Consider the following 13,012-nt stretch of genomic DNA (forward strand, 5'->3'; position numbering starts at 1 on the left):
AAAAAAAAAAAAAAAAAAAAAAAAAAAAAAAAAAAAAAAAGTAGATGTTGGCGTGGATGCAGTGAACAGGGAACACTTCTATGCTGCTGGTGTGAATGTAAACTAGTACAACCACTATGGAAAACAGTATGGAGATTCCTTAAAGAACTAAAAGTAGAACTATCATTTGATCCAGCAATCCTACTACTGGGTATCTACCCAGGGGAAAAGAAGTTATTATATGAAAAAGATATTTGCACATGCATGTTTATAGCAGAACAATTCACAATTGCAAAAACGTGGAACCAACCCAAATGCCCATCAATCAACTAGTGGATAAAGAAACTGTGGCATATATATACCATGGAATACTACTCAGCCATAAAAGGTAATGAATTGGCCAGGCGCGGTGGCTCACGCCTGTAATCCCAGCACTTTGGGAGGCTGAGGAGTGTGGATCACGAGGTCAGGAGCTCAAAACCCTCATGGCTAACACGGTGAAACCCTTTCTCTACTAAAAATACAAAAAAATTAGCCAGGCATGGTGGCAGGTGCCTGTAGTCCCAGCTACTCGGGAGGCTGAGGCAGGAGAATGGCATCAACCCAGGAGGTGGAGCTTGCAGTGAGGCGAGATCACACCACTGCACTCCAGCCTGGGCGACTGAGTGAGACTCTGCCTCCCAAAAAAAAAAAAAAAAAAAAAGGAATTAATTAATGGCATATGCAGCCACCTGGATGAGACTGGAGACCATTTTCCTAAGTGAAGTAATTCAGGAATGGAAAAACAAACATCGTGTGTTCTCACTCATAAGTGGGAGCTAAGCTATAAGGATGCAAAGGCGTAAGAATGACACAATGGACTTTGGGGACTCAGGGGGCAAGGGTGGGAAGGGGGAGAGGAATAAAAGACTACTAATAGGCTGTAGTATATACTGCTCAGGTGATGGGTGCACCAAAATCTCCCAAATTTCCACTAAAGAACTTACTCATGTAAACAAACACTACCTGCTCTGCAATAATCTATGGAAATTTAAGAAAAAAAAAGACAGCATTAGTTCTTGTGCAGTTTCACCCCTCAATTTTCCTTAATTTCTTGGCACCATCCAGAGTCCAAAGATAATCATTTATATAATAATGTTTGCCTCCCAGGTCCATACATTTCTCCCCTATGAGGAGAGTATTTATGTCTCAAACATCTGACATTTCTTTGAGCCTCAAACTTTGTGCATGGTTTCCATGTCCATATGCCTGTTAATAAATTTTGTATGCCCGTTTCTCCTATTCATCTGCCTATTGTAAGTTCATTTTCAGTCAACCTTTAGACGGCAGAAGGGAAGCTGCAAAAGGATGCACAGGAATGACAGGCTCATAATGCTATTTTAGGGAGAATAAGGCAGCATTATGCTCGGGATTTGAGAGAGGAGAACATGCTAGAGACAAGGAGACTGGTTAGAAGAGCTTCATATTAATCTAGGACAGCAGTTCTCAAACTTGATTGCACATGAGAATCTTCTGGAGGGCTTGTTGGGGCCTCATCCCAGAGTTTCTGATTCAACAGGGCTGTGGCGGAGGCCTGAGAATTTGCACTTTTAACAAGTTCCCAGGTAATGCTGATGCTGCTAGTCAAGGGACCACACTTTAGGAACCACTCATCTAAGAGAGAGATGTTGAGAGCCAGAGTCAGACTGGTGAAAGATGAACTAGAGAGGAGAGAAATTATATGAAAGATATTTGGAAGGAAGGAACCACAGGACTCGGGGATTGAACATGGGGGCAAGGGAGACAGACAAATAAAAGATGACTTCAGAGTATCAAACCTAGGTGCCTTGGAAGATATGAGAATCACAGAGGCAAAACCCCAAACATCTAGAGGTGGAATGCAGTCACTTGACAGGTACTGGGAACATATACGAGGCCTTATTCCATAAGCATCTGCACTATGGCACTCAAGTTTAAAGGCCTCCTGTAGGCCGGGCGCGGTGGCTCACGCCTGTAATCCCAGCACTTTGGGAGGCCGAGGCGGGCGGATCACAAGGTCAGGAGTTCGAGACCACAGTGAAACCCCGTCTCTACTAAAAATACAAAAAAATTAGCCGGGCGCAGTGGCGGGCGCCTGTAGTCCCAGCTACTTGGGAGGCTGAGGCAGGAGAATGGCAGGAACCCGGGAGGCGGAGCTTGCAGTGAGCCGAGATCGCGCCACTGCACTCCAGCCAGGGGAACAGAGCGAGACTCCGTCTCAAAAAAAAAAAAATAAAATAAAATAAAGGCCTCCTGTATTGTCTTCAGAGAGAGGCTGATGAGAAGCAGAAAGCCCAAGTCTGTATTTTGTCTCTCCTTTTCTAGAATATAATCTTTGAGTAGAGGAGGAAACTGAAGATAGAAAGCAGGGTGTACGAAGGTTAGAAGGGGCTTGAATAGTCTGGAAACAAAGAACACATCATTGGGTTGCTAAGTACATTGAGTGAGTACTGAATGTATATGGGCAAACACTTATAAGGAAAAGGTAAATCAGTAAAACTCAGCATGGGCCACGTAGGGTAGCTCTGGATGCTACCTGAGATCACTGGTGCAATTTCCGAGATAGGGTTTCTCAATTCCAGACCACCTAACCTTCCCTAGTTTCAGGGCTTCTGATTTGGTGCCCTGTTGTTCCTGGCTATTTCCCAGCCTGTAAGAATTTCTCTTACCTGCTTCTCTCCACTGGGCCGCCTGTAGCTGAGCAGAAGCTCCACAGCGCCCACCACTTCCTTGCGTATGGCATAGAGCAATGCATCACCCACATACACACTGTGGTTCAGCAGTAGCTCCATGATCTCCAGGTTCTCGTTCTCAATGGCAATGAGCAGGGCACTCCGGCCCAGGGGGTCCATGCAGTTGATGTTGACATTATAGTAGATCTCAGCCTCCTGAAGGGCCTGCTTCACGGTGGCATAGTCCCCCTTCTCCACAGCATTGAGGAAGGCCTTCTCCTCCGCAGAGAGCTCTGTCTCAGCCCTCACAATTTGCAGGGGGATGCGGTCTCTGTACGGTGAGTAGTTGACCTTTTTGTAGTACAGCTGGGCCATGGTTCATAGCAATTTAGAAAGCTGAGTGAGGAAACAGAGAAAGACCAAAAATATCCTTAGATACCTGGAGGTCTCAAGTGGCCCGTTATGGAGGCAGCCCTGCTAAAGGGTTGGAAAATCCTAAACTACTTCAATGACACAATCTTTTTTCCTCTTACAAAGAAGTATAACAGAGAAAGCCCAGGCTTTGGGGTCAGGAAGACCTGGGCTTAAATCCTGGTTTTATGACTTACCAGTTCTGTGGCCTTAAATAAGTTACTCAAGCCCTTTGTGCTTTATTTATTATTACTAAGGTTATCAATCTTAATAATATTACTAGCATTTATCATTTAGTGACGGCTTACTGTGTGCCAGGTCCTGTGCTACAGAATAATTCCTACCTCTTAAAGCTATTGTGAGAGTTAAATAAGATATACATTATCAAAGCAACTGGCATTGGGTAAACCTCCTACGACATGACATAAGCTAGTTCCCACCTTCCTTCTCTTTTGGTGTCTGAGAATACTCACGGTAACACTTCTGGTTAGTGATGCTAAGGTGGAAATCATCTTTGGCCAATTTCCTTCAGGCTCTAGGTCTCTGGTCCTATGCTAATTTTCAAGATTACATTTGCAACTGTCCCAGATGCACATCCTGGATTGAAATCCTATTTCAGTTCTAACTGCAACCCTGCTTCTTGCTGCTGCTCACTGGGGGAAGGGGTATTGACTCCAATAGGCCAAAGCTAACTGCAAAAGATAAGCATGTACTCTCTGTGCCCTCTCATGATTCTTTCCTCTGCCGTTTCAAATGAAAAGCTAACAGATCTGAGAATCCGTTTGATTAAATTCTGATAAGTGAATGGTCTGTTTTATTTGTATCATACCTAAATCCAGGTTATATTTAATTGAGTTCATTTTAAAGTAAAAACCTACTTATTGAGCTCCTACAATGTGTTTAAACTTTCTCTGGGAGACGAAGGTAAAAAGACAGCCTTTGTCTTCAATCACATAGAATGAATCACAGTATAGAGCTCTTGCCTCATGGTTTACAGATAAAATTTATACACATTCCTCATTAACTCCCTGTAGTATCCCTGTGAGATGGGAATGATTATCCTCTCCAAGGGAGAAAATGAGGCTCAGATCTATTGGGTGTTGGCTCCACTTTTCCTCTCATCCCTGAGGCCTCCAGGCCCCTCTGGAGGCTGAGTTTGGATGGACCTATTCCAATTACTTAACTGCTTTTCCAGCTAAAGGACATGGAAATGTGATAAAGAGCCTCTTTTCTCACCTTCTGGTTGTAAGAAAAGATAAAGACATGAAGCTTCCACAAACATTTACCTCAGTTTTCCAGGTAATGACATCCCTGCTTTGGCAGAGGGAGAGGCATATCTTATATCAAGTGGCATTTGCAATTCACGTGCTTGTGACCTTCTGGGAAATTAGTATTTGAAGGTGAGTGTTGCCTCTTGCCCTGAGCAGGTCCAAATGACAAATTTCTCTCCACATCTAAACCCCAGGAGAACAGGGTGCTGTTTCACTGCCTCAAGAAGCACTGATACATTCTTTCACTACTTTCTTCTTTTTTTTTGAGACGGAGTCTCGCTCTGTAGCCCAGGCTGGAGTGCAGTGGCCGGAACTCAGCTCACTGCAAGCTCCGCCTCCCGGGTTCACGCCATTCTCCTGTCTCAGCCTCCTGAGTAGCTGGGACTACAGGTGCCCGCCACCTCACCCGGCTAGTTTTTTGTATTTTTTAGTAGAGACGGGGTTTCACCGTGTTAGCCAGGATGGTCTCGATCTCCTGACCTAGTGATCTGCCCATCTCGGCCTCCCAAAGTGCTGGGATTACAGGCTTGAGCCACCGCGTCCGGCCCACTACTTTCAAGTAAAGTGAAAGCAGTGAAAGTGGCTAAAGGAAAACAGCACTTATATTTGCCAATACACAGCACAAAACTTTAATGATACTAATTGTAGACTGCCTCCCTGCCTTTACCTTGTAAACAAACATGAGTTGGAGAGAGAAGGGATAGTGTGACCTCCTAAAGTGAGGATCAACAACCCAATTACCTTCTATTTATTTAATCAGAACAAACACACTGAGAGCCTCTATTGTGTCTAGCACTCTGCTAGCCCCTGCTGGGGGACAGGAAACAACACAACCCTGCTCATTGAAGGCTGGAGGTCTCACAGAAAGTTTCATAAAGATGGTAGCTCTTAGACTAATCCTTGGAGGATGAATTAAACATGAAAGTGTGGGGGCAGTCCAGGCACTGCCGAGTACAACAAGAAAGATGATGAGACCAGTTATGGCCTAGTTGGGTGATGGGTTGGGGGGAACGTGAGGGGTCTTATGTTTTAAACTTAATAGAATATAGGGATTAGAAGTGAGCTAACATTCCAAGGCAATAGCTATAATCTTGGTATCCCCATCTGAAAAATGGTCTTGAACACTTGCTACCCATTTGCCATTTAAGAGGCTACCATGGAAGAAAAGGCTAGATGTCCTTTCAGATGGTGTCACTGGTGGTGTTATTGCTACAGGAAGCATTACTGCTACAGGAAGATCTGCAGCTCCTTTAGTAAGGCACAGTTGTGGGGGAAGCAGAAGAATATTGCATCCCAGGGAAAGGTGAGAATGAAGGAAACTAACTAAATTGGTGCCCTATTATGTGCCAGGCACTATGCCAGAAGCTGGGGCAATAAAGTTATAAAAGTAATCATTAGTTTTGAATATTTAACATGGCCCAGGCATGGTGCCAGGTACTAGAGTGGCACTATTACTACCACTGCCTCTAATGGTAATCATAATGAAGGCAACAAACAGTACCGTTCATTGAATTCTCACTATGTGCCAGATGCATGGGTTAAAGTAGTGAAGAGAGACAACAGTAAAATCATGCTAATCTGTAATTTGAGGCAAGTATAATTGGATGATATATAGTCAGTTCAAAGTCCAGTTTTAATTTTCATCTCCTGCAGTTGGAATTAGTCTGGTCTATGCAATTTTCCAGTGGTCTCTGTTATAAGAGGCCTTAATAGTATTCCTCTTTAGAAAAAATAGATCTACAAGGGTTTGCCTGAGATTGTACCATTAGAGTCACTCTTGCTTTAAGGGACTACATTGCCAAAACTACCCCTGGATGAAATAATAAATCACATGGCTAAACACGAGTAATATATTAACATGAATTCCTTCATTAGGAACATTGCTGTGTCTTTGGAATTAAAGCAATGTCCGGCTAAAAGAATAGGGGTGAAGTGATTGAGGGTAAAGGAGAGGTCTGGTATCCAGCCTTGGAAATCTCTGTTAAGTAGTCATGCCCACCTCTATACTATGAATAGAGAATAATGCAAAAATGGGTTTCCTGCATTGTCTGTTGACATGCAGACTCATAGCTGTCTAATGACTTGCCTAATTCTTTGCCCTTTTCCAATCCCCCCAGCCGCAGCCACTTGACCCTCACTCATAGGTTTAGCCTCAGCCTCACTCCGGGCTCAGAGGCCAATCCTTTCTCTGCATGCTTGCTGTTAGGCCTACTGTGCCATCATTCTGAGAATAAGTAGCTAGTGATGGAGTTTCTGGTATCTTTTAAGAACGTATTATTTGGGGATCCATGCCAAGATGGCCGAATGGGAATAGCTCCAGCTTCCAGCTCCCAGCGTGAGCAACACGGAAGACAGGTGATTTCTGCATTTCCAACTGAGGTACCGGGGTCTTCTCACTGGGGCGTGTTTGACAGTGGGGGCAGGACAGTGGATGCAGCCCAAAGAGTGAGAGTCAAAGCAGGGTGAGGCATCGTCTCACCCAGGAAGTGCAAGGGGGAAGGGAATTCCCTGTCCTAGCCAAGGGAAACTGTGACACACAACACCTGGAAAATCAGGTCACTCCCACCCTAATAGTGCGCTTTACCAAGGGTCTTAGCAAATGGCACACCAGGAGATTACATCCCGTGCCTGGCGGAGGGTCCCACACCCACGGAGCCTCCCTCATTGCTAGCACAGCAGTCTGAGATCTAACTGCAAGGCGGTAGCAAGTCTGGGGGAAGGGCGCCCGCCATTGCTGAGGCTTAAGTAGCTAAACAAAGCAGCTGGGAAGCTGGAACTGGGTGGAGCCCACCGAACCTCAAGGAGGCCTGCTTGCCTCTGTAGACTCCACCTCTGGGGACAGGGAATAGCCAAACAAAAGGCAGCAGAAACCTCTGCAGATGTAAATGTCCCTGTCTGACAGCTTTGAAGAGAGTAGTGGTGTTCCCAGCACGGGGCTTGAGATCTGAGAACGGAAGTTTGAGATTGTCTGCTCAAGTGGGTCCCTGATCCCTGAGTAGCCTAACTGGGAGACATCCCCCACTAGGGGCAGACTGACACCTCACACCTCACACGGCCAGGTACACTTCTGAGACGAAGCTTCCAGAGGAACGATTAGACAGCAACATTTACTATTCAGCAATATTCACTCTTCTGCAACCTCCGCTGCTGATACCCAGGCAAACGGTCTGGAGTGGACCTCGAGCAAACTCCAACAGACATGCAGCTGAGGGTCCTGACTGTTAAAAGGAAAAATAACAAACAGAAAGGGCATCCACACCAAAACTCCATCTGTACGTCACCATCATCAAAGACCAAAGGTAGATAAAACCACAAAGATGGAGAAAAAGCAGTACAGAAAAGCTGGAAATTCTAAAAGTGAGAGCACCTCTCCCCCTCCAAAGGAACACAGCTCCTCATCAGCAATGGAACAAAGCTGGACAGAGAATGACTTTGATGAGTTGAGAGAAGAAGACTTCAGACAATCAAACTTCTCCGAGCTAAAGGAGGAATTACGAACCCAGCACAAAGAAACTAAAAACCTTGAAAAAAGATTGACAAATGGCTAACTAGAATAACCAAGGCAGAGAAGTCCATAAGCGAACCGATAGAGATGAAAACCATGACACGAGAACTATGTGACAAAAACACAAGCTTCAGTAACTGACTCGATCAACTGGAAGAATGGGTATCAGTGATTGAAGATCAAATGAATGAAATGAAGCGAGAAGAGAAGTTTAGAGAAAAAAGAGTAAAAAGAAATGAACAAAGCCTCCAAGAAATATGGGGCTATGTGAAAAGACCAAATGTACGTCTGATAGGTGTACCTGAAAGTGACGGGGAGAATGGAACCAAGTTGGAAAACACTCTGCAGGATATTATCCAGGAGAACTTCCCCAACTTAGCAAGATTCAAATTCAGGAAATACAGAGCACGCCACAAAGATACTCCTTGAGAAGAGCAACTCCAAGACACATAATTGTCAGATTCACCAAAGTTGAAATGAAGGTAAAATGTTAAGGGCAGTCAGAGAGAAAGGTCGGGTTACCCACAAAGGGAAGCCCATAAGACTTACAGTGGATCTCTCAACAGAAACTCTCCAAGCCAGAAGAGAGTAGGGGCCAATATTCAACATTCTGAAAGAAAAGAATTTTCAACCCAGAATTTCATATCCAGCCAAACTAAGCTTCATAAGTGAAGGAGAAATAAAATCCTTTACAGACAAGCAAATGCTGAGAGATTTTGTCACCACCAGGCCTGCCCTACAAGAGCTCCTGGAGGAAGCACTAAACATGGAAAGGAGCAACCGATACCAGCCACTGCAAAAACATGCCAAAATGTAAAGACAATCAATGCTAGGAAGAAACTATATCAACTAATTAGCAAAATAACCAGCTAACATCATAATAACAAGATCAAGTTCACATATAACAATCTTAACCTTAAATGTAAATGGGCTAAATGCTCCAATTAAAAGACACAGGGTGGCAAATTGGAAAAACAGTCAAGACACATCAATTTCCTGTATCCAGGAGACCCATCTCATGTGCAGCAACACACATAGGCTCAAAATAAAGGGATGGAGGAAGATCTACCAAGCAAATGGAAAACAAAAAAAGGCAGGGGTTGCAATCCTAGTCTCTGATAAAACAGACTTTCAACCAACAAAGATCAAAAGAGACAAAGAAGGCCATTACATAATGGTAAAGGGATCAATTCAACAAGAAGAGCTGACTATCCTAAATATATATGCACCCAATACAGGAGCACCTAGATTCATAAAGCAAGTCCTTAGAGACTTACGAAGGGACTTAGACTCCCACACAATAATAATGGGAGACTTTAACACCCCACTGTCAACATTAGACAGATCAACAAGACAGAAAGTTAACAAGAATATCCAGGAATTGAACTCAACTCTGCACCAAGCAGACCTAATAGACATCTACAGAATTCTCCACCTCAAATCAACATAATATACATTCTTCTCAGCACCACATCACACTTATTCCAAAATTGACCACATAGTTGGAAGTAAAGATCTCCTCAGCAAATGTACAAGAACAGAAATTATAACAAATTTTCTCTCAGATCACAGTGCCATCAAACTAGAACTCAGGATTAAGAAACTCAATCAAAACCACTCAACTACATGGAAGCTGAACAACCTGCTCCTGAATGACTACTGGGTACATAACGAAATGAAGGCAGAAATAAAGATGTTCTTTGAAACCAATGAGAACAAAGATACAACGTACCAGAATCTCTGGGACACATTTAAGCAGTGTGTAGAGGAAAATTTATAGCACTAAATGCCCACAAGAGAAAGCAGGAAAGATCTAAAATGGACACCCTAACATCACAATTAAAAGAACTAGAGAAGCAAGAGCAAACACATTCAAAAGCTAGCAGAAGGCAAGAAATAACTAAGATCAGAGCAGAACTGGAGGAGATAGAGACACAAAAAAAACCTTCAAAAAAAATCAATGAATCCAGGAGGTGGTTTTTTGAAAAGATCAACAAAATTGACAGACCACTAGCAAGACTAATAAAGAAGAAAAGAGAGAAGAAATAAATAGACACAATAAAAAATGATAAAGGGGATATCACCACCGACCCCACAGAAATAGAAACTACCATCAGAGAATACTGTCAACACCTCAACCAAATAAACTAGAAAACCTAGAAGAAATGGATAATTTCCTGGACACTTACACTCTTCTAAGACTAAACCAGGAAGAAGTTGAATCCCTGAATAGGCCAATAACAGGCTCTGAAATTGAGGCAATAATTAATAGCCTACCAACCAAAAAAAGTCCAGGACCAGATGGATTCACAGCCGAATTCTACCAGAGGTACAAGGAGGAGCTGGTATCATTCCTTCTGAAATTATTCCAATCAATAGAAAAAGAGGGAATCCTCCCTAACTCATTTTCTGAGGCTAACATCATCCTGATACCAAAGCCTGGCAGACACACAACAAAAAAAAGAGAATTTTAGACCAATATCCCCGATGAACATCATTGCAAAAATCCTCAATAAAATACTAGCAAACCGAATCCAGCAGCACATCAAAAAGCTTACCCACCATGATCAAGTTGGCTTCATCCCTGGGATACAAGGCTGGTTCAACACACGCAAATCAATAAACGTAACCCAGCATATAAACAGAACCAAAGACAAAAAAACCACATGATTATCTCAATAGATGTAGAAAAGGCCTTTAAGAAAATTCAACAGCCCTTCATGATAAAAACTCTCAATAAATTTGCTATTGATGGAACATATCTCAAAATAATAAGAGCTATTTATGACAAACCCACAGCCAATATCATACTGAATGGGCAAAAACTGGAAGCATTCCCCTTGAAAACTGGTACAACACAGGGATGCCCTTTCTCACCACTCCTATTCAACATAGTGTTGGAAGTTCTGGCCAGGGCAATCAGGCATGAGAAAGAAATAAAGGGTATTCAATTAGGAAAAGAGGAAGTCAAATTGTCCCTGTTTGCAGATGACGTGATTGTATATTTAGAAAACCCCATCATCTCAACCCAAAATCTCCTTAAACTAATAAGCAACTTCAGCAAAGTCTCAGGATACAAAATCAATGTGCAAAAGTCACTAGCATTCTTTTTTTTTTTTTTTTTTGAGACGGAGTCTTGCTCTGTTGCCCAGGCTGGAGTGCAGTGGCCAGATCTCAGCTCACTGCAAGCTCCACCTCCCGGGTTTACGCCATTCTCCTGCCTCAGCCTCCCCAGTAGCTGGGACTATAGGCGCCTGCCACCTCGACCGGCTAGTTTTTTTGTATTTTTTAGTAGAGACGGGATTTCACCGTGTTAGCCAGGATGGTCTCGATCTCCTGACCTCGTGATCCGCCTGTCTCGGCCTCCCAAAGTGCTGGGATTACAGGCTTGAGCCACCGCGCCCGGCCGTCACTAGCATTCTTATACAACAATAACAGACAATCAGAGAGCCAAATCATGAGTGAACTCCCATTCACTATTGCTTCGAAGACAATAAAATACCTAGGAATCCAACTTACAAGGGATGTGAAGGACCTCTTCAAGGAAAACTACAAACCACTGCTCGATGAAATAAAAGAGGACACAAACAAATGGAAGAATATTCCATGCTCATGGATAGGAAGAATCAATATCGTGAAAATGGCCTTACTGCCCAAGGTAATTATAGATTCAATGCCATCCCCATTAAGCTACCAAAGACTTTCTTCACAGAATTGGAAAAAACTACTTTAGAGTTCACATGGAACCAAAACAGAGCCTGCATTGATAAGACAGTCCTAAGCCAAAGGAACAAAGCTGGAGGCATCACACTACCTGACTTCAAACTACTATAAGGCTACAGTAACCAAAACAGCATGGTACTGGTACCAAAACAGAGATATAGACCAATGGGACAGAACAGAGCCCTCAGAAATAATAGCACACATGTACAACCATCTGATCTTTGAGAAACCTGACAAAAGCAAGAAATGGGGAAAGGATTCCCTATTTAATAAATGGTGGTGGATAAACTGGCTAGCCGTAAGTAGAAAGCTGAAACTGGATCCCTTCCTTACATCTTATACAAAAATTAATTCAAGATGGATTAGAGACTTAAATGTTAGACCTAAAACCATAAAAACCCTAGAAGAAATCCTAGGCAATACCATTCAGGACATAGGCAGGGGCAAGGACTTCATGTCTAAAACACCAAAAGCAATGGCAGCAAAAGCCAAAATTGACAAATGGGATCTAATTAAACTAAAGAGCTTCTGCAAAGCGAAAGAAACTACCATCAGAGTGAACAGGAAACCTACAGAATGGGAGAAAATTTTTGCAATCTACTCATCTGACAAAGGGTAATATCCAGAATCTACAAAGAACCCAAACAAATTTACAAGAAAAAAAAAAACAACCCCATCAAAAAGTGGGCAAAGGATATGAATAGACACTTCTCAAGAGAAGACATTTATACAGCCAACAGACACGTGAAAAAATGCTCATCATCACTGGCCATCAGAGAAAAGCAAATCAAAACCACAATGAGATACCATCTCACACCAGTTAGAATGGCGATCATTAAAAAGTCAGGAAACAACAGGTGCTGGAGAGGATGTGGAGAAATAGGAACACTTTTACACTGTTGGTGGGATTGTAAACTAGTTCAACCATTATGGAAAACAGTGTGGCCATTCCTCAAGGATCTAGAACTAGAAATACCATTTGACCCAGCCATCCCATTACTGGGAATATACCCAAAGGATTATAAATCATGCTGCTATAAAGACACATGCACACGTATGTTTATTGTGGCACTATTCACAGTAGCAAAGACTTGGAATCAACCCAAATATTTATCAATGACAGACTGGATTAAGAAAATGTGGCACATATACACCATGGAATACTATGCAGCCATAAAAAAGGATGAGTTCATGTCCTTTGTAGGGACATGGATGCAGCTGGAAACCATCATTCTCAGCAAACTATCACAAGAACAGAAAACCAAACAGCGCATGTTCTCACTCATAGGTGGGAATTGAACAATGAGATCACTTGGACACAGGAAGGGGAATATCACACACCGGGTCCTATTGTGGGGAGGAGGGGCGGGGGAGGGATAGCATTAGGAGATATACCTAATGTAAATGACGAGTTGATGGGTGCAGCACACCAA

At 43.0% G+C, this 13,012-nt stretch overlaps 1 protein-coding gene across 1 annotated transcript in view; it reads right to left on the bottom strand.

The window, feature by feature from the left end:
- Positions 1-13,012, bottom strand: part of TRPC5 (transient receptor potential cation channel subfamily C member 5) — a 319,448-nt gene that overhangs the window by 188,425 nt on the left and 118,011 nt on the right. Inside the window, exon 2 of the mRNA XM_025373393.1 lies at positions 2,667-3,065. Within this exon, the coding sequence (XP_025229178.1) occupies positions 2,667-3,044 (378 nt within the window). The 5' untranslated portion in view covers positions 3,045-3,065. The remainder of the gene's footprint in view (positions 1-2,666; positions 3,066-13,012) is intronic.

Source organism: Theropithecus gelada, chromosome X (assembly GCF_003255815.1).
Source record: "Theropithecus gelada isolate Dixy chromosome X, Tgel_1.0, whole genome shotgun sequence".
Classification (NCBI taxonomy): domain Eukaryota; kingdom Metazoa; phylum Chordata; class Mammalia; order Primates; family Cercopithecidae; genus Theropithecus; species Theropithecus gelada.